The sequence below is a fragment of the Sebastes umbrosus genome, chromosome 7 (genome assembly GCF_015220745.1).
Source record: "Sebastes umbrosus isolate fSebUmb1 chromosome 7, fSebUmb1.pri, whole genome shotgun sequence".
Lineage (NCBI taxonomy): Eukaryota > Metazoa > Chordata > Actinopteri > Perciformes > Sebastidae > Sebastes > Sebastes umbrosus.
Window position 1 is genome coordinate 19,606,027 of NC_051275.1, and position 24,209 is coordinate 19,630,235.

The following is a 24,209-nucleotide window of genomic DNA, read 5'->3' on the forward strand; positions in this document are numbered from 1 at the left end:
TACAATTATTGCAGATACATATTGCACAAAGAATAAGCAGTTTTTCATCACACAATAATATGTCTGAAGAATGGCTTAGAGAAAGTTATCTTCATGCTGATCAATTCACAGTAGCTGCTTCATTTAACCTCTAAACTTCCCTTTGTGCGTTTTAAAGCTGATTTGGCAGCTCTTGTTCCCTCACTGTGCATCTAGGACCTGACCCCTGTAAGCATGTTGGCGGTGGGGCTCTGCTCTGGGACTATCCAGTGTTGTTTGTGGTGGTGGGGAGGGGGGATCTTCAGGGAGTTTAGACTACGAAGGGAGGGAGGAGGGTCAACTCATTATCTCCTGGCTGCTGCTACAGTTCCACTCTCTCTGCTGTGGATCACTGATAGTTGGGTTTAGACATGTTTTTGCACAGATAATCTATTTGATAATCTATTAGGATAACCCTGCGAACAGACAGTAGTGGAAGAAGTCCTCAGATCTGTTACTCAAAGTAGCAATACCAGATGTAAAAATACTCTAAAGTAGAAAAATTACTTTCGTGAATATTTGTAGATCAACAACATGTCTCAAATCAAAACTACATTATATCTGTTACTTCCCTTTTTAACCCTCTGTGAACACACTATGTTGCACGATTTGTTTTAGAACAAGTGAAGAGTTTCCTCTTATGGTTAGCATCTGAACCTGTAGTGTGCTATTAGAGCTACTGAATTAATACATTCAAAATGGAAACGTAAGGCACATTCTTTGGCATCAAATCACAAAATGAAATCATCTATCAAACCTTGCTCTTTCCAATATTCTAAGAATGTCCCATGATGAAACATCAGAAGACCGTTTAGTATTTAGGGGAAGCAAAGATTTGATAAAGCCCCAATCTCCAATATTTAATTATTAAAACAGATGAGGTTTTTATTGTCATGTACGTCAGGAGGTTGAGTCTTTATCCTCTGATCTTCATCACTTTGGTGTGACTAGGAATAATCCCATAACAACAGTCAGCTGCTCCATCACTGTATTAAAATCAAAAGTCTCTCCCAGCACCACAGATGGACATGATGGATGTCTCTGCGCTGCTCACCTCATAGACTGACACCAGGATGGACTTTAACTCTCTTCAGGTCAGCACGATGTGGAGTCTCTGTGGTCTCTCCTCTGGTCTAAACATTGCAGGGTCCTAGAAAGACAAACACAAAATCATTTTTTGTAATGTGCTGGAAAATGTCTTTGTGACTACAATTCACTAAGTTCAATTAGGCCAATGAGGCAAGAGCAACACTCACCCAATTATTCCAGCGGGGATGAGGAGGATGATGGCAGCAAGAAGGAAGGAGAAGCCCTTCATGAAGTACAGCGTGGCCGGGTACACGGAGTTGAAGACGCCACTGCCAACCAGATAACATAAGCTCTCCACACAGGCAACAGAGGCAAACAGGGCACCTGGGAGAAAGTACAAACCATAGACTGTATATAAGAAGTGGACGTGGTCACCGTGACGTCACCCATTGGTTTGTGGACTGCTGTTTTGAAGCCTCGAGTTTGGCAATTCGGCGGTCGCAATCTTGGTTTTGGCTATCGCCAACTTGGTATTTTGCTACCAGAAGGGACACGAGAGGAAGTAGCTGAGTACAACGCTGAATAAGACGTTTTCCTTCCGACCAAAAAGGTTATAAATAACTTTTATGAACTGAAAACATAATGTGAAAGGGTTAAAGTTGTAAGACGAAAACACGGACAACTCCCAGACCGGACAACGCCGTGGTAGCGACCTGTCAATCCCACGGTAGCCACGCCCTAAAGCATCCCCTGCTTTATGGTCTATTTGACTCTAAACGGGACCATCATTTACTAAATGAACATCATGCTGTATTGAAGAAGACTTGAAACTAGCGATTGAGACCATAAACTCATGTTTACAATGTTTACTGAGGTAATAAATCAAGTGAGAAGTAGGCTCATTTTCTCATAGACTTCTATACAATCAGACTTCTTTTTGAAACCAGAGGAGTCGCCTCCTGCTGGCTATTAAGGCCCTGACACACCAAGCCGACGGTTGGAGGTCGAACAGTTTGGGGCCATCGGTGAGCATCTGTCGGCCTAGTCGGTTCAAGTCTGCCCGTGTCTGAGGTTTTTCAGCCAATTCAGCAAATCACTCTGATTGGCTGTTCAGCTTAAACGAATCAGTGCACAAGAAGAGAAACGGAAGTGAGGAAAGCGAGCCAATGAGTAAAGTCAAGAGGAAAAACACAGAAAGCTCTTCTCATTTTTCATCTAAATCTCATCTGATTATTCCAATCCACAGATATTTTCACAACAGCATGGCTGTCTGGAATGAAGCTAAGTGGTGAGTGAGAGCGGTGTGAAAATGGTCGCTTTGTTTCATGTACGTATCATAACAACGGCTTGTATATCATTCGTCTTCGGTCTTCCAGTTTCCCTTTTTGAATGAGGAATACAGACTACCACAACCTGCTGGCATGGAGAGTTATTTCCACTCACGCAGGCGCAGAACGTCCGTGCTAACTGGCTGTCGGCTGTAGTCTTTGCAATGTGTTCAAATGCAACTTGTCTGCCAAAACAAAGGCAACGTGAGGCGACGCAACAGTTGGCCTTCATCACCGCTCGTGTGCTTCAAATTAAACTGATCTAAATTCACTGACCACACAGCTGACACACTGAGCTAGCTCTCATTTCCTCACATGTTGAAATCACTGCAGTTTGCCATGTTGAAAACAATCTGTTTAAAACACGAGTAGTACTTTGTACATGTTCAGTGACTGACCTTGTTCTGATGGGCCCACCAACTTGGACAGCTTTGACCTGATGACAGGTGTCATAGCCACGAAGAGGAAACTCAGACCATAACCTGGTGACAGACAAATCAACACATCAGCTAAAGAGTTACACTGCACATTGTGAAACACAGTGACACCACATTAACACATATAGGGACCATTGCTAATATTTTAAATCATGTTTCTGCATTCATGTATGTTCTCATTCAGTCATAAGATGGTCCGTACGTTATTGTGCAACTACTTTAAAATCTCTGAAATCCTCACTACAACTTTTGTGGATGATGTTAACTATTCCGACAAAGCACAAATAAAGGAGGGTATTGAAAGTAAAAAGAGCAAATTAAATTTCACTGTAATGTCATTAAATGGATATTTAAGTTATACGTCATCGTGCATTAATAATGCTTTGATAAATACTGATTTCTGTGCCTAATCAGACCTTGAAGTCATCTCACTTAGTAGTGTCCTGACTTTACTTTTGCTTATGAATAGAAAACCTTTTAGACAGAAAACCCATTACCAAATAAAGGAAAACACATCTGTCTCATTGTTTAGAAAACACCTGGAGGTCACAAACTAACTCCTCTTTCACCTGTGAAAATGAGCTGGGTGGTGTCAGCTATAGAGAAGACCACCAGCCCGATGATATTGGAGGTCAGACCCACGATAGCCACCCAGGAGTCCTCCATGCAGCACTGCATGATCTTCAGCCCCAGCAGACTGCTCAGGTAGGCCAGGTGGTAAGCTGCTGATCCGTAGCCGATGAGTGCCGGCCCCCAGCACAGCGGCGAGCTCAGCTCATACAACACATACAACTCCCTGCTGCCGGAGTGTACGCCCACCACCAGGAAGAAACACAGCGTGTAAAGCCACAGCTTGCATCTGTGATATCTTCCCCCCGCCTCGTTGGTGCTGCCTCCTGTTGAGAAGAGGTGCCAGACAGCTTTATAGTGGCGAGACGTGAAGAGCTTGGCACTTGGGTCTGGCACGACAGACTCACGGACAAACAGGTAAACGTACAGAGCCGACGCCAAGTTAGTGGCCACGACCAGCCAGAATGGGTTGATGTACCTAAATATAAAGATTAAAGACGTAATGGTCATTATTACTAATTCAGATGGCAAAGATTTTGAGCAAAGTGCACTGGTACACATTTCTTACCCTTGTGCCCGCCGCCACTGCCCTCCGATGATGCTCGCTAGCATCCCCGACAGGCCCAGACAAGCCTCCAAGACCGCCACCCTGATGGTGCGGGACCTTCTGTCGCTGGTATCAGCCACATATGCAAAGCAGCCTGCCAGGATGGCGTTGAAATCCCCTGAAAGGCCACTGATCAGCCTGCCCACTAGAAAGTAGACCACAGGCAGCTTCAGGTACATCACCACTAGGTAAACCACTGCTTGGACAGCTAGGCCCAGGTTGGGTAGGATTAGGACTCGTCTGCGACCTGCGAGGTCACTCCATGAGCCCAGGAGAGGAACCACCAACAGGCCTACAGAAAAGGCGCCAAGACTGATGTACAGGTTCCAGTGGGCTGTCAGGGTTTCCACCTCCTGCACAAAAACAAGCAATAAGTCAACCACATTTATCAGCAAACAAGAGTTTAAGAGATTCAAGTTGTTTCTGCTTGGTCCCCTATCCTACCCATTATCACATTTACGTTGCATCCTGGGTGTAATGTTGTCCTTATCTAGATGTGTGTAACAAATCGTCAAGGCTCTGGTGAACAGGAATGAAAACTGCTGATCTATCAAACCACTAGTACTGCTTCTCATTTATAAAGCATGTTCATCATTTCCCTGTAGCTTAATGTCAGCTTGTGACTGCTGTTCCTCTTTTGCAGTTCTTTATTTTAATCTATGCACCTGTCCTGCATTTTAGGCATACAGATGATTCTGCCTCTTTCGTCACATTTTGCTTCGAAGAAATGCTTCTAAATGTAAATGCATTCACGTCTTTCAATGTGACCTTGCTTTTATTGTGCCAGAGCGATTTATGTTTTTATCAGGGCTGTCAAAGTTGTTGACTTAACGGCCACGGGTGTCGCTGTTAACAAGCATTTCTGATTCTTACAAACAGTCCCTTTAAAACTGTGAAATGAGCAAAAATATTGTAGATTTATGACATCACTTAATGGACAGAAATCCTGACGGCTTGTTTCAAAAGCTTCTGATTACGGGCTGTGTGTGTTTTTCTCTGTGGATTAAGCGTTTTGATACTTTCACAGTATTTATATCCTCCTGAGACCCAGCCCATTGACATGTGTCCTCTGTAGTGGACATTTTAGTCCACATGCATATCCTCTTACTCTTTTGACCTACTCTATCAACCCCTGGTGTATTGTAAAGAGGACATCCTAGGCTTAACAGTGATATGGCATGTGTTTTTTTTTTTAATCACTTTGAATGTATTCTTGGTTTAATATCACTCTACAGCCATAATCTGTTCATTTTTTTTTGTCTTTTCACACTGAAATAGTCCTGTAGTCCACTTCAGTGGACAACAAAAATAAAATGTAACTGGTCTAAATTGTTACGATTTTCTTTTAACCCTAAATAGGAAGGAAATAACAAATTAACTCGGTACCCAGGAGGATATAGCACTTAAAAACCTGCTTTTATAATATAAAAGTCATGAAAATGTCACTTCTTTTACAATATGGGACCTTTAATGAACGACACCTGTACCTGTCTGTATCTAATTAGTGTACCTGTACCTGTACCTGTATCTAATTAGTGTACCAGTACCTGTATGTATCTAATTAGTGTACCTGTACCTGTATGTATCTAATTAGTGTACCTGTACCTGTACCTGTATCTAATTAGTGTACCAGTACCTGTATGTATCTAATTAGTGTACCTGTACCTGTATCTAATTAGTGTACCAGTACCTGTATGTATCTAATTAGTGTACCAGTACCTGTATGTATCTAATTAGTGTACCAGTACCTGTATGTATCTAATTAGTGTACCTGTACCTGTACCTGTATCTAATTAGTGTACCTGTACCTGTATGTATCTAATTAGTGTACCTGTACCTGTATGTATCTAATTAGTGTACCTGTACCTGTATGTATCTAATTAGTGTACCTGTACCTGTACCTGTATCTAATTAGTGTACCAGTACCTGTATGTATCTAATTAGTGTACCTGTACCTGTATGTATCTAATTAGTGTACCTGTACCTGTATGTATCTAATTAGTGTACCTGTACCTGTACCTGTATCTAATTAGTGTACCTGTACCTGTATCTAATTAGTGTACCTGTACCTGTACCTGTATCTAATTAGTGTACCTGTATACCTGTCTGTATGTAATTAGTGTACCTGTATACCTGTCTGTATCTAATTAGTGTACCAGTACCTGTCTGTATCTAATTAGTGTACCTGACACCAGCTGTGGCTGATCAGAAGAGCTGCTGACAGCTACTACTATGGAGGTGCCGTTGAGCAAGGCATCAGCTCCATGAGCCACGTGTCTAACTACCTAACAGCCAGTGTAGTGAATAATGAGTTCACCGTCTGTAGAGGCTCTGGAGCCGCGGAGCTGTTGCTGCAGCCCGCCCTCTTGGACCCGTTGTAGCCGAGGTCCTCGCTGATGCGGTCCCACAGGTACTGGGTGGAGAGAGGAGCCTGCAGGGCCAGAGAGAACATGGAGAGGAACAACACCGGCTCCACGGTGACCGGCAGCAGCGAGCAGCTGAACGGTGGTCGACCGGAGCCGGTGGTCGGTTCGTCCTCCTCCTCTTTGTGGTCGTCGTTGAGGACATCAGCGGGGAGAATCGCTGCGGTGTCCAGCTCCTCCATGTCGACAAGACTTTAACTGTGGAGTTTCAGAGTATGTAGAGAAACATGAACTCTCTAGCGCTCCTTTCTGTAACAGCAGCTAACTAACTAGCTGAGCATGCTAACGCCCGTTTGTTTACTCTGCTGGTGCGTCTGTGAGGGACGCAACGACCCTGAACGCAACTTATCTATCTACCTAAGCAATAACTGAGCCACGATAAAGCGTGAACTCAGCAACATCTTCTGGACGGAGAGGTGAATTACATTTTTCTTTTTTTTTCATTTTGTTTTCCTTTATTTGGTTTTACTCAGACATTTACATAAACATACTTTTTTTTTTTTTTTTAAACAGTTTATTCTGAATTTTGTTAATACAACTCTGATTATCCATTACACAAACATGTTTGGACTGATAGATATCTCACCCATGACAATACCCAGAGGGCACTCAAACAAGTGTACAGAAATAAATATAAATAAATACATCAAATAAAATTAATAAACATAAATCATGACACATTTTTAGAGGTCTAAGACAGTACGCCCTGTCATCTAGGGGACTGACATGCATAAAACAAGCACAGGAGTTGAACACAAAGACAAATCAGGGGTCCTTCCAATGTTTCGTTTGAAATATTCCTGGTCAAATATATACACACATATCCTTTATCCATATATATATATATATATATATATATATATATATATATATATATATATATATATATATATATATACACACACATACATCAAACTTTAGTCAGCCACAAAGTTATCTGAGTCTAAGGAATCAACACGACTAAGAAAAGGTTGCCAAATCAATGAGAACTTGTCGGCTGACCCCTTAATAGTATACCGGATTTTCTCCAACTTAGTAAAATATAAACATACTTAATTAAATACAAATATGAAGTGAACCAACTTTTCAACTTTTTACAATGAAATTATAAAACACACTAATAGAACATGGGGTGCTTTTCATGTGAAATAAGATCAAATGAATAATAATAATAATAAAAAATTACATTTAGAAAAAAAGAAAAATTAAACAAAAGAAGGGCGTTTTGGGGAAATATACTTTTTCCACTCCTTCCAAATGTCATCAAATTTAGTTTCTTGAAGCCTCATTGAGAAAGTAATTCTTTCCATTACAAATATTTCATAAATAACATTATACCAGTTCTCTAATAATGCGGTATCTGGTTTAAGCCATTTCTTAGTAATTGCTTTTCTAGCAGCTACACTCAATATTGAACTACATTTTTCAAAGTCTTCCTTGATGTCCTAAAAATAGTCCAATTTACAGTCTTAAAAACACTGGAATCCACCTATTTGATATAAGTGTTTTTAAAGGTCCCATATTGTGCTCATTTTCAGGTTCATACTTGTATTTTGTGTTTCTACTAGAACATGTTTACATGCTGTAATGTTAAAAAACAACTTTATTTTCCTCATACTGTCTGTCTGAATATACCTGTATTTACCCTCTGTCTGAAACGCTCCGTTTTAGTGCATTTCAATAGAATTGCAACGGAATTGCGTTGCTAGGCAACAGTTTGGGTCCATGTGTCCTTCCTGTCAGCTGATGGTTATAAAGCACTTAAACCTGCTTTATATTATAAAAGACTTGAAAATCTCACTTTTTACAATATGGGACCTTTAACTATTCATTTATGACTTGAGCCATGGAGGTGCGTGTAAGCTCTAATTGTGAACACAAAAGTAGGAGTAAAAGTTAATTTTATTGGTTTATTTGATCATTGATCAACGGGAGAATTTTTTTTTTTAAAGTTCAGTTGGACAAGTTGGCTTTTTTAACATCTACAAGACACCCTAGAAATAGAATAAAGCCTATTAAATGTGTATAACTTGATAAATATCATGCACATAGTGCAATGGACAGGAATAGCAGGACAGACATGACAAGACGTTATGTTTTGATAGTCAATTTTGTGAATTTATATAAAGATCCTTTTTTGTTGTGAAACTAGGGTCGGCTGGTTTCTAGGTAGGGCTGTGCCAAAGCCAGTCAACTTCAGCAAACATCCCAGTATGATTTAATGCAAAAAGTGAAGGTATCAAAAACACCACTTACTACATTGCAGTTAAATATTTAACAATTATTTTATTCCAACAGGAGCAGTAAATAATGCTTTTGAAAAACACTAACATGTACTCAGTGGTAGAAAGCAACTAAGTACATTTAGTCAAGTACTGTACTTAAGTACAATTTTGAGGTACTTGTACTTGAGTGTTTCCATTTTCTGTTACTGCTGCTTTCCACTACTGCTACTACTGCTACTATACTTCTACTCTACTACATCCCAGAGGGAAATATTATGCTTTTTACTCCACTACATTTATCCGACAGCTTTAGTTACTTTGCAGATTCAGATTATTAATCCAAAATATAAATCAACTAAGACATTCTGATGTATTATTATAGATTAAACTACCCAGCAGTTTATAAAGTCATTAAAATGAGCTCCACCTTTACCAGCTGCAACGTTAGTGTGATGAACACATTAATGCATCAATAAGTATAATCCAATAACATACATTGTTCTGCATAATGAGTACTTTTACGTTTGGTTCTTTATATATATTTAGATGCTAATACTTTTGTACTTTTACTTAAGTAGGATTTTGAGTGTGGGACTCTTAATTGCAACAGAGTATTTCTACATGGAAGTTTTGCTACTTTTACTGAAGTACAAGTTCTGAGTACTTCTTCCACCACTGCATGTCACAAATTGGGAATACAGGTGTTAAGTCCTTGCTGTTCAGACACTTGAATGTACATAAACATGGGAGTCAAGTGCTCTGAGGTGTAGCGATGGTAAAACTCCAGCAAAACTACTGCTTCAAAACTTTCTCACCTTACTTGAAACTATACAGAAACTATACAGAAACTACGCCTTCAGTATTCTTCAAAGGTCAAATTAATTTAAACTGTTATTTTTATTATTTTCGGAGGATAGTATATTTGGCAGGCTACAGCAAAACTAGCTCTATATACCCTGAGGCTTGATACTGAGTAACTTTAAAGACTAATTGTTCTTCTTTCTACTCCCCAGAATCCAGTATCACTTGAATTACTAACCTGAACACACCCTTCTGCTGTGGTCATGAAAGCAGTACATTGTGGTTCTTGGCATGAGTTTTGTTTTTTAGTGCTGGAGTTATTATTAACTGCGTTAGTAAATGGCCTATTTTCTTTTGTGTGTAATAATCCAACACCTACTACGCAAATTATTTTTTTAATGAGCAATTTAAGAGTCTATACAGATCTAAGAATCTGCTTAGATAAACAGTAACTCTCTCCTCCTCAAAGGCGATGTGTGAAAAACAATTTCCTTAGCTTGCATGTAAGATATTTAAAATAATGTGCACAATATATCATGTGAAGGATGCACTAGAGAAATAATTAAACTTGAACCAAAGTACAGTATTATCATCATCGTTAGTTATAGTTGATGATATATACTGTATAAATGATCCGTCATAAAAGTTTATACAGGCAAACCTTTTGTGTGATATGTCTGTGTATTGTCTCATTCTCCTCTGACCCACACTTGCTTTAGTCACATTTACACATTTTTTTAAATTAGTTATAACTTTTTCTGAATCTCTAAGAGGAACATGTCCAAATATAAGTGCAAACTTAAACTCCAAATTGTTTAATTGTTGTTGTTGTTGTTGTTGTTGTTTTAATTGTGAAAGTATTTGTCCTTGTGCAGTAACTGTTGAGGTCTTTGGCCGTAATTCAATACAAACTCACGGTTGCCTCAAGCAATAAAACATCAATCATCCCTCTCTCTTCTGAAACCTTTTCACATTTTACACTTGAGAACACAGTGGGAGGATGATCTGGTTTGTCTACATTTCAGCATCTAGCAGGCGTTTCATTGGAATCACAACATTGTGTTTTCTAAGTTAACGCCCACACAACTTTTTTACAGGGCCATTAACCCTGCTATCTAATGGAACTTTGTTTTTTATAGATTGGCGTGACATGAATAACACACACTCATCACTTTGTAATTCCATATTCAGGGTTTAAGATTTTATTTGGTTTATGTTGGGGTTAAACATCTTATGACATGACATGCCATTTCATGAATTTGTGCAATGTGTCATGCAACCAGTTATTAATCACCAACCACAATTATTTCTTTTCTCTTTCCCACCTGACAGACAAAGCATCTGTGGCATCTTACTACTGTAGATGATTGCTACCTTATCTACCTCCTCTAAACACATGGAAACACATGCAGGCCCCTCACTCTAAAGTTAATTTTTAATCTTCTTTCAGCGTGACATACTGTATATACCGCTATATATACTGTGACTTTGTCTGTTACTGCCTCTTAGATTAGTACGGTGGTGTCACTAATTATTGTTTTTTCTCTGTTTCTTCAATACTTTGGATGTCCATCCCACCTTGTGGATCATGGCTGGCTTTCTTACATGGCTGTGGAGGTATAGGAACTACATTGTGATAGTCCTGACACCTCTTTTACTTCTGCCTCTGCCCTTGATCGTCCCGACGCCGGTAAGAAAATGAACATGTGTATGCGTGTTTTTCTGTCGTACATATCTGCGGACATATTTTAGACTTCAGCCCTGCTGAATAGGGATTGCTTGTCTAGTTGCATAATGTATATTAGTCCAAAGCTATACAATACACACATTAAGCCAGCACTTACTACTAGTTTAAAGCCCTAAAATGTTGCTGAACATGTATGTATGTCTATAGGTTTAAGTATATGTTTCACACATTTTCGCCGCAGCAAGGTTGGCTAGAAAGCCAGTTAAGTGCAGCTCACATTCCTTCAAATCAAAGCAAGTGTGCCTTCAAAATGCAAAATATTGTACAATATGTGCAATTAAAGGCAGAGTGCAACTTTTTCTCTCCATCAGTACTACCAAATGTTGCAGTTTTTTCGTCATCTGTGGAGCTACTGATTGGAAGCCCTGCTGGAGATGGAGTAAACAAAATCACTTGTGTTGTAGTATTATTGCTATTTGAGTTAAATTAGCTTAATATGGTAGATATTTGTTTGAAGAGCACAGATCTCTTCCATCAACCATTAATCACGCCTCTATGTGGTAGCTCATCCGACTAATTTAGATTAGGTCTGTCCCACCATTTACCAAAACATACAGCCACAGGTCAAACATCAAAGAACAGATCTGATGATAGAACTTTTCCAGGTATATTATATCATCTCTGATCTTTAGCCAAAGGTGTTCTGATACCGAAACCACTTATGAACTACCTCATGTATCATAATGGCCAATACATGAATACCATACTGTAGATGCCCAACAAAACACCACTCGGCTCCAGATTGACGGCAAGTTCCATCACCAACATGAGCAATGAAGTCTCTCACTACTGTAGATTCTCCAAATCTTCAACCAGAGTCTCCCTAAAGGCCACAGATTAGTTTTTGGCACAGGAAACCGACAAAACCTTTCTGCCTTCAAGTAAACTCCACCACAGCAGTGCTCAGGTGGCCGCTTGCTTACCAGTATGCACACACCTGCCTCTTTTAAGGAGTCCTAAGTGTAGAAGCTGGTTCATTATTATGCTCAACCTTCAACTCTTGCCGATAATATCGATTTTCACTGCAAATGTCCAGTTCACCATAACCTCAGATATTCCTTTACTAATATTTTAGCAACATATACTCTGCTGCAACAATGGTTTTTAAGTTTAAAATAGTTGTGGCAATTTTGTAATCCCACACTGACGAGGAACGAGACAAAAACCTCTTACAGTACCGGCACGCTTTTAATGCTCAGAGCATGGTACACAGGACAAGGGTTTGGTTGAAATGTGCACCCCGATGGGAAGCTGCTCTCTCTCTTTATACCTTGGCTTGGTCATCCCCCTCTGGTTGCTTCTTAGAGTATCTTGCATGTCTTTGTTCAAAAGGGCTCATTAGCCTTCTGATCATTTTCTGATGATATCCAGGTAGGTAATAATGCCTTAGTTTAGGCAATCAGGCCAAGATTAATTCAGTCCAGGGTTACATTGTACAGGATTCACCATGATCAAACGGAGGGGAAGTTAACACAATTACATTATGCATGATCAAGGGAAGTTAACATGATTACATTGTGCATGTTCAGAGGAATTGCCCTTACAAAATTGTCACAGTGCCCTCACCTTTTATGTAATAAAACTCTGTTGTAAAAAGTTACAATACATGATGCATAAGGGAAGTGGTAGGAGAGATTGCCTTGGTGGTAGAGGATGATATTGGAGAAAGGTGTTATTTGAAATGGAGATATGTTAAGATGTTAATGAGGCCGAAAAGGGCTGACCATGACTGTAGTAATGAAAGTGATTGAAAAAGTCTCTCTACCTACTGAAGAGCCAGGAGAGCGAAGAGCAGAGGCTAATTAAATAAATCTTAGACAGTCAGTGAAGTATACATGAGGGGGTTACTCATGATATGTTGGTGATGCTGGAGACAACGGTGACTAAAGCTTGAATCTTTGATTGAATCTGTGATTGTTGTACTAGAACACTACATTATACAGTGTTTTCTAATACATACTAACATGCAATTCACTACGGAGGTTGTATTAATAGAATTTCACTCAGAAACCGATTATACTTGGTCTTTTGAATCAAATGAAAATCTAATTTCTGTCCTGTCTTGTTTATTTTTTTCCAATTAAATTCTTCAATCCACAAAGTATATTTGAGAGAGACCGAGTTCCAATAGTACCATATCCAACTCTGTAGGCAAATTTTGTGAAACCACTCCAACAAAATGAAAATGATAATCCGAAAGGATTCGCTGCTTTACATCGTCTTCTTAACTGCAACATGTCCAGGAGAGGCCTCCGTCAGTGACCCTCTTACCCACGTAATCTTTGACTATGATAAATTGAAAAGTGGGATCATGTTCAGGTGCTCAATCATTCCCATTAAATCAAAGACCACAATCTCTGTTCCTTTTCAGCTCGTCACAATTCATTCATTTTAAAGGAGATGAGCATTTTACAGCAAAACAAGCAATTAAACACAAGGAATTATCATAACATAGAAGAACTCATGTCTTTTCCTTAGGCTTTGACTTTTGTCATGCTCAAGAAAACAAATCGAGCAGCAGTTATTTTGATGTTTGGTTTGGTTCCAGACAACTACTAAGAAATGAATTATGTTATTTTTATGACTGACTGCAAATGTTTGAACTGCAAAATTTAACAGGAAGCACACAAAAGGTAGCCACTTCTAGTTAAAGGCAAGGCAAGGCAGCTTTATTTGTATAGCACATTTCAGAAACGGGTCAATCAAAGTGCTTTACATAAAAATTCAAGAACATTGCGACAAAGTGCAAAAGAACATTAAGACATAATTAAAACAGTTATAAAAACGTTAAAGATTAGAAAATAAAAACAAGCTAAAAATGAAAAGAAGAAAAGAATTTACTCAAAATGTTGACTGTAGTTAACGGAGAATGGTTAACTACGCTAACTGAACTATAGTAGTTTATGCCAAGGTTAAGACGTTTATGGTGTGTTGTAGTTCCTTTACAAGCTTTAACATGTGTCTCTAGCCATCACTTGTAAACACGTGTCAAGTGCACGAGACCATTTATGTGTAACATGCAGTATATACTGTGTATTAAAGCTGTTAAGCAACACTGTCCTTGTCTGTCATTACAGGAGGCAAAATGTGGCTTTGTAATAATCCTCATGGCGCTGTACTGGTGTACAGAGTGTATCCCTCTGGCTGTGACGGCGCTGCTGCCCGTCATTCTCTTCCCCATGATGGGCATCATGGAATCAGGCGAGGTATTTCCATCTGTGCATGAACACATTTTAATAAACCATTTCTTGGAATTAATTTGGCAGGGATTTGGATTTCCTTACTTTTTTTCCTTCCCTTATCCAGGTTTGTATCCAGTACCTGAAAGACTCCAACATGCTCTTTATTGGTGGGCTGCTGGTGGCCATCGCTGTCGAGCAATGGAACCTGCACAGGAGGATCGCCCTTAAAGTGCTGCTTATTGTGGGGGTGAAGCCATCTCTGTAAGAAACGTTATCCTTTACATACATAGACATACTTTTGGCCACATCATGTTCATAGTCATATCCTTTCTTTTGTCTCTTCACATGCTTTCTTCACCTTTTCATCTAATCATTTATTGTGCGTCCTCTCCAGCCTGATGATCGGTTTCATGAGCACCACAGCCTTTCTGTCCATGTGGATCAGTAACACGGCCTCCACAGCCATGATGCTGCCCATCGCCAACGCTGTGCTGCAGCAGCTGTGTGACACAGAGGCCAACGCCGAAGAGAGGGATTATAACCAGTCGGCTGCAAAGGATGGTCAGGATAACCAGGCATTCGAGTTGGGTGACGCCAAACAGAGCAAAGAGCTCAAACCAAAGGACGGCACCATCAACATGGGTGTGTGTGACTTTTTTGTTCTATAAACTTTACGTTTTACTTGATAAAGAGAATATTTCTTAACTTTTTGGTTGCTATTTTTTACTGTTGTTGTTTTAATGGTGTTTTGCAGATAAAGATGACCACGACGACATGAACGAAATGAAGGAAAATGACGTTATGTCAAGTAGGTTTTTTAACTTTGTCTTTTGAAATAACAGTAAAAAGTCAATTATTCAACAGAACATAGTAGTATATGAATAGAACTGCCACAGTAAAGGCCAGATATATTTTTGCTGTGGTCTGTATGAGGTTTTAAATACAAATCTTAATCTTATGAAAAGTGTTGGCCCTGTTTATACAGTTTTTATTTGTCAAGCAGTTTGGTGAAGTCACCCAAGATTTCTGCAAAAATTACCTGCTGCCTTTGTGAAAATCTGAGTCAAACTAAACTTTCACAGAACTCTTGAAATCCAATAGCAACTTCGTCGTCACTGAGTTAAACAATTACCAAATCTAGAAACCCAAACTGTAAATTCATGTCACATTCAAGACACAGCAATGACGATGTCTTTTCAAGTGCTATTTGAATGTCTCGGCTCTGTGCCCGCAGCGGTTTGTGACAGGAGTCCAGAGGCGGAGCAGCGCAGACTTGAAAGGGAGCAGAAGTATACGAAACTGACAAAAGGCTTGAGCCTAAGTGTTTGTTACGCTGCCAGCATCGGTGGGACGGCTACTCTCACTGGAACCACACCCAATGTCATCCTGAAGGGCCAGATTGATGAGTACGATCTGCAATAAACAACACACACATTCCTTGGTTGCCGATTCTTTTGGTCTTTGACTTAACCGGTTTTCGTTAAAGAGAATCATAAAGGTTTGTTGACTTCAGGACATTCTGTGGAAACCAACCTAGATAACCAGTTATATCCTCCTCTTCACTCGTAGTCTGGTGGGCCAGATTGACTTCTTCCCACTAAAATTAATTTACAACTACAGTAGCAGGGTATTTCTTTGGGCAACATTCTCAATGGTTTTGATAAAGGTTTACTCACAGATTGCATTAGATCTAAGCATGTGGCAACACCAATAGTAGCCACAGCTTCCTTTAGAGTAAACATCTATTAGGGCTAAACAAGTTTTAAACAAGTCTTTAGTTTAACATATTATTATTTGATGTAAAAAAAAAGCAATGCGAGCACAATTAATCTTCAACCCAAAAGATTAAGTGTCTGTTATAAGAGTGATTTTCATTGTAAACCTACATTTGCACACAACTGCGGTATGCACAGTTGGTCAAAACTCTGCAACATTTAATAGACATTTACAGTGGACTAATGCATTTGTTTTCACTTCCGCGTAGGTGGTTTACTGGATTACTATAATTTGGACTCTTAAAATGTATACGATTACTCTTGTTGTTGCCAAGTGCCCTCCATTTTAAAGCCATACCAAGTAGATTCAGCAATAAAAACTGCATAGAAACTGTTACACTACTAACTGATAAGTGACTGTCATAACAACAAGAGTAACATCTGATCTCAATGTTTTCTCTTTGTCATCAACAGACTCTTCCCAGGTAATGGAGGCGTGATCAACTTTGCAAGCTGGTTTGGCTTCTCATTCCCCAACATGGTGCTGATGCTCGCCTTGTCTTGGTTGTGGCTGCAGTTTATGTTTTTGGGCTTCGAGTAAGTTTCATGGACTGGAGTCATTCTCTGCTCTGATATCTTATGTTTACAACCAAAGCATCCAGATTATAAAAACAAGAGTTATTTATCATCACATTGTGTTATTCCAGCTTGAGAAAGTCCTTTGGATGTGGCACAAAGAAAGACGATGACAGAGAGGCGTACCAGGTGATCAGAGATGAATACAGAAAGTTGGGCAGGATGAGCTTCGCTGAGGGCTGTGTGCTGATTATCTTCACGTTGCTGGTTCTTCTGTGGTTCACTAGGGAGCCTGGGTTCATACCCGGCTGGGCCACTGTGTTCTTCAACAAAGACAAACCGTGAGTATAATAACTGATTGTCGCACAGCTTTTCATGACTCCTCAGTGACAAAGTGAAGAGGTGAACAGTTTATGGCCAGTGAGTGTTAGCCAGCCTATAGCCGTTTTATCTTTGTCATTTAATCACTATGCTTGCCTCAAATTAGTAGCTTGAGTTTTTTTGTAATCTTAATACATCACACAAATGCAGATATTTCAAATGTGTATTCTCGTCAGGTACGTCACAGATGGCACCGTGGCCATATTAATGTCAGCGCTCTTCTTCTGCATCCCGTCCAATTTGCCCGGATGCTGCGGGAAGTCCGAGGATGGTAGGTCAGCTGGCATTTTCCCTATAATTTTGTTTGTGCAACAGGTCAATTGGGATACGTATCTGATTATAAAAAGGTGTATAAACAATTTGACTGCACCTTTTTGAGGATCACATTTTGAGATTCAGAAAATTAAAACATAAAAGGGTTTACTTGCATCTTAAAACTCATAAGACTGTGATGCCCATTTTAAGTGGTATATCTATTTTCGTATTCATGTTGTCATTCGTTGAGCAACATTGATAAAATCGTGATGACAAATACATAAATCAGCAGGTTTTAAGACTATTTGTTGAGGCAAGAAGGCAGGAACTTGATCTCTTTCCAGCTCTACCTGTGCACGTCTGGACAGCACAATAGGAAGAGCTCATTCACTGTTGCATCACATTTCATGTTTGGGGCATATTAAGTCTGTCACATGAAGATAGGAGTGCAGTTTTATAAGCATCCTCTATTTGTGTACTATAACAGAGAAAGATACAGTCTATAACTTTTACTGGCCGTGACAACTCAGGTCGCTGATTCAGTGCTTTCTAATAAACGTTATCCCAACTCCTTCCTGAGTTGAAGCCTGATAGCCCCAAGGTCAAGCCTGTACAAAAGTACATGCTGTTCTGTTCCTTTAGACAAATTACTCCTGTATCAATGAATATTTTTTTCCCCTCCCTTGGTAACTTAAGTTAAGCGTGTCCTGCTCCTGCCTATATGTTCTTTGGTACTCGTCAAAAAGTGGAAAAGCAGTGTGTTTTGTACACAGAAGAATGACACAATGATTAACACACACTTGGTTTAAATGGCATGAGGCAGACTTTGAGGTGCCAAAGTCCATTTCTCACCTTGGAAAAGAGAAAAAAAAATGAGTTTAAAAGAATGACTCCAGTTACAACACCATATTTTAATTAGGATTTTGACGGCTTACCTGTTTATCACATTTTCTTTTGTCTTTACGGAGCACATTTATGATCACAGAATCTTATCTGTAGACTATAAAAGCTAGGTTTTTTCCATAGTTAGTTTAGATGCATCATTATTTATGACTGTCCTAACCAATAGCTGAAAATAAACTGTTAGTTCTCGTTCTAAAAGGGGCCCCTGCTGAGGCCCCTTCCCCTCTTCTTAGTTGGGACATCGTCCACGAAAAGATGCCTTGGAACATCCTTTTGCTTCTGGGAGGAGGTTTTGCATTGGCACACGGAAGTGAGGTAAACCGTTGATCATCAAGTCCACATCTTTCTGAATGTAATCCTTTCTATAAATGTTTGGACGCTGATGTGTCTTTTCCCACCTTGCATAAAGAAATCTGGACTTTCCTTGTGGCTGGGAGAGAGTCTCATACCGCTGCAGAGCATCCCTCCTTTTGCCATCTGCATCCTGCTGTGTCTGCTGGTGGCCATGTTCACCGAATGTTCTAGCAACACCGCCACCACCACGCTCTTTCTGCCAATACTGGCCTCTATGGTGAGACAGGACATCATACTCTCTCAATCTCTAAAGGAATAGTTTGACATTTTGGAGGCGGACAAATAAATTGTATAACCGCAAATAGTTTCTTAAATTTCTGTTTGTATCTGTTTCCTTTTAATTTTTTCCTCCAGGCCACCGCCATCAAGATACACCCACTGTACGTCATGTTTCCCTGCACCATCTCTGCTTCGCTGGCTTTCATGCTACCCGTAGCCACTCCACCCAACGCCATTGCCTTCTCCTACGGCAACCTTAAAGTCATGGACATGGTAAGACCTTTCAGAAAAGCTGGAGACCCCATAAGTGAGGGTGTGACATGCATGCAGTGTTTTGGATAAAGGCTCATAACTAGTTTTCAGATAAGCAGCTTATATTAATCCTTATATCTGATCTTTATTATTTATTTGCGTATACAATATCCTTAATATTACCATGGAAACTAAGCTCAGGCAGATAGAGCAGCAAATGTAATGTGTATTTCGACAAATTAGTATTAATACCTACTCTGATTTGGTGTTGACAAAACGCTGTATTGCCTTATACCAAGGTCCAAGTATACGTTTGTTTATGTTTTATTCTTTTCTGGTTGTTTCAGGCCAAAGCTGGATTCATTCTGAACTTTGTTGGAGTCATAACCATCAACATTGCCATTAACACGTGGGGCGTGGCCATGTTCCAGCTGAATACCTTCCCTAGTTGGGCTAATGTCACCGAAACTCCTTGAATGTGAACTCAGGAAAATCAGAACACAGAGATGAACAGTATCTGCTTACTGATCAGGATGCCACCACTGGAGGACTGGGCTGGCAGGTGATTTAGCATTTTATCCTCCAGCCTGATGTGCATTGAGACCTGTCCTTGAATGCTGACATAGGTTCTTCTATGCAGTTTTCAATCTCATATCCTCCCTCACATTGTGATGATCTTCAGAAACCAGCTACCCATGCTGACTGGAAACAATAGAGCACCTTTTGTTGATGTTTTGACTGAACTTGAGTGAGTTCAGTTCATCTAGATAAATAATATTCTTGACTGTCAACCAAGCAGATGTAACATGTGTAACCGTGGTTGTCTGACTAAAGAGAGAACCATAATTATCCTTACTTTCTCAGTTGGTTATTTACAGTTGAGCAAATTATACACACTGTACTACATGCAAGTTTGAAAATACTGTAGTTACTCAAACTGAACAGAATATTCATCTTCCAATAAAATAAATGTTTGTAATAGAGATGATGCAGGATCAAGGGCTCACTGTAGTTCTTGAGACTATTATATTTAATGATGGGATCAAATCCCATTACCATAGGATTAGGACCAATGGGTCCTCAATTGATTTAAAAGAGAACCAAGAGGATAGAAGGCAAATCTCTTCAAAGGATCAATGTGGGAGAAATACAAAATCAGAAAAATCAAGTATAGGAAACTGATTGAAAACATTTCATTGAACTCATTAGCAGGGGTCCGTATATCTGCTGTATGTGAAGAGCAAAAGGGATTTTAAAAAAGGTGAAACTACAGTACACCGAGGTCAAAAGAGTTATCAGTAATGAAATCCAAAACATTTTAGTTTAATCTAGCGACCATTCTTCTGGTAAACACTGAAAGACGGCATCATTCAAACGGAAAAACTCTTGTTGAATTGGTTCTCACAGTAATGGAAGTTAATGAAGGTGCGATGGATGTCCGCTATCAGAGGTAAGACAACATCATTATGTCATGACATCTTCTGTCTTATTTTATTTTGATCACTTTTGGTCTTTTTTTCCAATCCCAGTGTAAGCCAGTGCTGTCCCAGTTTGTGTTTTGTGACCCTTAAATAGACATGCAGGATGTAAAACGGTGCAGTACATTTTCTGCTTAAAAGCTCACGTGGATTGTTAATATTTGGTTTAAGTCTCAGGTTACTGACCATGTGCAAGAACTGTTCTTAGTGAGACATGAATCAGCACGATGCATAATAATGTGCAATTATCATACGCTGTGGAAAGCTTTACCACTTGACTGTACTTAGCATTTCTGAACCTGTTTTTTAATTAGGGACCTGAATCGGTAATGAAATGGTAATTGTGAATATAACATACTGAGAACAGTCATTTGGGGAGACAGCTGCACATTTTATTATGAAGTATCCCTGGGACAGGCAATGTAATTGCTGAATTTATATAACCTCACCCTGAAGCCAGGAAGGGAAGTATTCAGTGATAAATCTCGCTGCCTCCGGGACTCTTTTCAAAAGACACTCATAAATCACTGTTTCTGATGGCATAAAATATGGAATTAGATTTTTCCATTACTTCATATTACACTCATCTTCTGATTTACGATTTATTTTCTTATTAGAGAAAATTATTAGAATTTTTATAGAAGATATTAAACTAATAAAATCAATTAAAATGGACCATGCAGTAGCAAACATGGTGCTTCATGCTTTTGATTTGCTAGGACAGACGGGTTAATGATTGGGTTCCTGTACTAATGTTTTATATGCTATTTATTAGGTACACCCAGCTAAAACCAATGCAATATAATACTTGATTATTTTCAGACGTATTGCTTTTGAATTACTTGATAATTTAATCTTTAGGTCCTAAAAAAAGTATTCAAATTAAACAATCTGAGAAGGAAAAGTCACTATATGGTTGAAATGTCCGTCACTTGTGGACATCACAGTGTGCAACCTGTGACGAAGCTTCATTTTACTAAACTAGGTCAGAAGCACTGCTTTAAAGCTCCAAGTTAATGGTGTCTTTGCTTTTGAAATAAGGTTAGGTTATGATCATTTAATTTCACCCATCAATCCATCTTTTTTTAGCTGTTTATCAGGGAACGGGTCAAGGTGGCAGCAGGCTAAGCTAGAGCCCAAATGTCCCCTTCTGCCTTCACTTTAATGACCACACATGCTGGTGTAATTTGTTATTGGTAAAGTGTGTAACAGCATGTTTTTAATCATCATTATTGCAACAAACACCAGGCCACAATTCAGATATCCATTAACATTACCAAAAAAGCACAACAGATTATTTGGATTGCTCTTTAATCAACTAAGCAGATATTGAGTCAACATGTCTAAACTCAATATCAAAATTCAAGATTCAAGATGTTTATTGTGACGCCGGTTATACAGGTACAATCGTGTGAAATGCTTTTTGCTGAGAAGCTCCATTTAAAATAAGTTATATTACAATTATAAAAGGAAATACTTTGTACAAGGGCATATTATGAACATATATATTAAGAACATATACAGTATAAGATATATTTTTGTGTGAGAAGGTGTCATATGAATCTAATTAAAAGTCTGATGGCCTGGGGGAAAAACTGTTCCTCAATCTGCTGGTGTTGTCCTTAATGATCCTCAGAGTCATTAACTCAACTTGGATAACAAGATCCATGCAAAACACGTGGGAGTGCCTCTTCTAATGACAGTTACCTGTCACCATGAGTCAGCATAAAAATAGACACTTTTAATCAATCTTTCTGTTGACACTTAACTTAACTTCTTACACGTATAAATCACCCGGGTTGGTGTCCCATGCACGCTTGCATATCGCATATGCGCGCTTGCGTGTGGCTACGCTGATCAATCGAGACTCCAACACAAACTACACGGAAGCACCAAATACGCAAAGTTCTATCTAGTGAAGCCCGTCTTGCAAAACAGTGTCGGCCGCGGTCGGAGGACGCGGGGGAGACCGTAGCTTTGGTCTCCAGGACCGGAGTCTCTGCTGTACTCTGCTCCTCTGCTTGCTTGCCTTCACTCAGCTCGCTCCACCTCACGTTTATGCGCGCACACTACACACTGCAGAAGAGTTAGTTTAGCTCTGAGAATATCTAGTGAATGTACAGTGGACATTTATGCAGAAATAAATGCTGCAGCTCCTCCAGACCAACAGAGGTTTTCCGTGTCTTGTGAAGTGACGGGGCTCCGCAGCAAGAAACGTTATCGTCTCCGACCGGGTGCCCTCGGGAGGCTGAAGCAGGAGAAGCCAACACTAGGATCAGCAGTGATTCATGGAGAGACCTTCGTCTGGTCAGCTAACATTACTGCCAAGCAGGTGAAATATAGAGTGATATTGTGGTTTTAGCTGACGTGTGTCGCCTCACTGTTTTGAGCGATGCTCGTTCATGTCTATTTAGAGCGAGCACAAGCGCGAGCCCGACGCTGACTTTCGTTGACTTAACGGCCACAGGTGTCGCTGTTAACAAGCATTTCTAATTCTTGCAAACAGTCCCTTTTAATAATAGACGTGATGATTAGAGCAGTATAAAGAAACACAGCTTTATTGCTTTTAGATCATAAAAGGGTAAATAACTAGCTGTGCAAAACATGATATAGCAACTGAGAACACCCAAGCACTGGAGCAATTATTTCCCAGAAGACAATGAGACTTTCACTGAAGTGCCCCTGGAATCTGTTCCCACATTACACCCTCCTCAAGAACTCCATCTCTGGCAGAAAGAGCCTTCGGCAGTAGCTTCGCTCTGCAGAGGCCTTGCACTGTAACATGAGTATATTCTATCTGTAATTAATCCTCTATATCTCTCTGTCATTCTGCCTCGCCCTCTCGCTGAGGACAGGGTTTGTTGAAGGTATAGCAGTGAGCTGAGGCTGTAACTGCTTTCCTGGTTCATTGTGAGGATAGGATAGGAATCTACCTGTATTGACATACGTACCTCTACTCCCTCTCCCTCTCTCACTTTCTCCTTTTATTTCCCTGCCTCCCTTTACTCTTTGAGCCTCATACTGTCACAGTAAAAGTTTCACAGAGGAACTCAAGTTTAAATTTCTCAAGGAGAAAAGAAAAATGCTTGAAAAGACGTCCCCGTGGAGCATCTTAAAACGTGCGTAGGAGCTGCCTGATGGTTCTGTTTGACTTCACATCCTGCAGACCACAAGTGCCTGATTGGTGCGTATGTTCAATGGATATGACGTTATCTCCTATCGGCTTCATCAGAAAGCGAAATTTCCAGATTGACTGCTTTTGTTACAAGAGTAGCTATTGCTTTTGGTTTAGTTTCTGTGTGCTTGCATTCTTCAAAATGCACAAATTATTCTGCCTGCGTTTTCTATTGCACACGTTTTATTTGAAGGCGCAACAGTTAAAGTGGAACTAGATCACATTTAAGACAGCCTTTGCCATGGGCGAGCTCAGAAACCAGGGCACTGCGCCCGCTCTCTGCCACTGGCTGTGATCAGTAGTGTATCTTATGTCCCGTTCAGACAAGTAACCATTCAGTCAGGCAAAGAAAGACTGATGGAAGGAGGAAGAGAGCGCTGCCAGCTGCCAATGACTGCACCATGTTTTGGAACCTGTTGCAGCAGGTTTTTCTTTCTGTATATCTTATTGCTGGGCTAGCCTGGACCAGTGCCAAACACACAAACACACACACCCCTACACACACACACACACAGAGAGAGAGAGAATGAGGAT

General features: G+C 39.9%; 2 protein-coding genes and 1 long non-coding RNA gene across 9 annotated transcripts; 1 reads left to right on the forward strand and 2 right to left on the reverse strand.

The window, feature by feature from the left end:
- Window positions 1–540: 540 nt before the first annotated feature.
- slc46a1 (solute carrier family 46 member 1) lies at window positions 541–6,754 on the reverse strand. Of its 4 annotated transcripts, none has more exons than XM_037775957.1 (7): window positions 6,307–6,752; window positions 3,951–4,342; window positions 3,382–3,860; window positions 2,774–2,857; window positions 1,275–1,431; window positions 1,090–1,168; window positions 541–957 (listed from the first exon to the last, which is right to left on the reverse strand). In XM_037775957.1, the coding sequence occupies exons 1-6, from the start codon at window positions 6,592–6,594 to the stop codon at window positions 1,114–1,116; spliced, it is 1,455 nt and encodes a 484-aa protein (XP_037631885.1). In that variant the 5' UTR covers window positions 6,595–6,752; the 3' UTR covers window positions 541–957; window positions 1,090–1,113. The 4 variants fall into 4 exon arrangements, with proteins under 4 accessions (XP_037631885.1, XP_037631884.1, XP_037631883.1 ...); XM_037775956.1 differs by having other exon boundaries at window positions 541–965; window positions 1,082–1,168; XM_037775955.1 differs by having other exon boundaries at window positions 541–1,168.
- LOC119491749 lies at window positions 5,364–6,275 on the reverse strand. Its single transcript, XR_005207648.1, has 2 exons — window positions 6,175–6,275; window positions 5,364–5,499 (listed from the first exon to the last, which is right to left on the reverse strand). It is a non-coding gene; the product is annotated as an uncharacterized LOC119491749 (long non-coding RNA).
- Window positions 6,720–20,010, forward strand: LOC119491746 (solute carrier family 13 member 2-like). 4 transcript variants are annotated; one of them, XM_037775954.1, is made up of 15 exons: window positions 6,731–6,828; window positions 10,771–10,865; window positions 11,056–11,128; window positions 14,263–14,391; window positions 14,492–14,628; window positions 14,762–15,009; window positions 15,122–15,175; window positions 15,602–15,773; window positions 16,557–16,679; window positions 16,790–16,999; window positions 17,216–17,310; window positions 18,397–18,512; window positions 18,607–18,768; window positions 18,906–19,043; window positions 19,370–20,010. In XM_037775954.1, exons 4-15 carry the CDS (start codon window positions 14,293–14,295, stop codon window positions 19,496–19,498), a joined length of 1,683 nt encoding a protein of 560 aa, XP_037631882.1. In that variant the 5' UTR covers window positions 6,731–6,828; window positions 10,771–10,865; window positions 11,056–11,128; window positions 14,263–14,292; the 3' UTR covers window positions 19,499–20,010. The 4 variants fall into 4 exon arrangements, with proteins under 4 accessions (XP_037631880.1, XP_037631881.1, XP_037631882.1 ...); XM_037775952.1 differs by lacking the exon at window positions 10,771–10,865 and having other exon boundaries at window positions 6,720–6,828; window positions 11,062–11,128; XM_037775953.1 differs by lacking the exon at window positions 10,771–10,865 and having other exon boundaries at window positions 6,726–6,828.
- The last annotated feature ends 4,199 nt before the right edge of the window (window positions 20,011–24,209 follow it).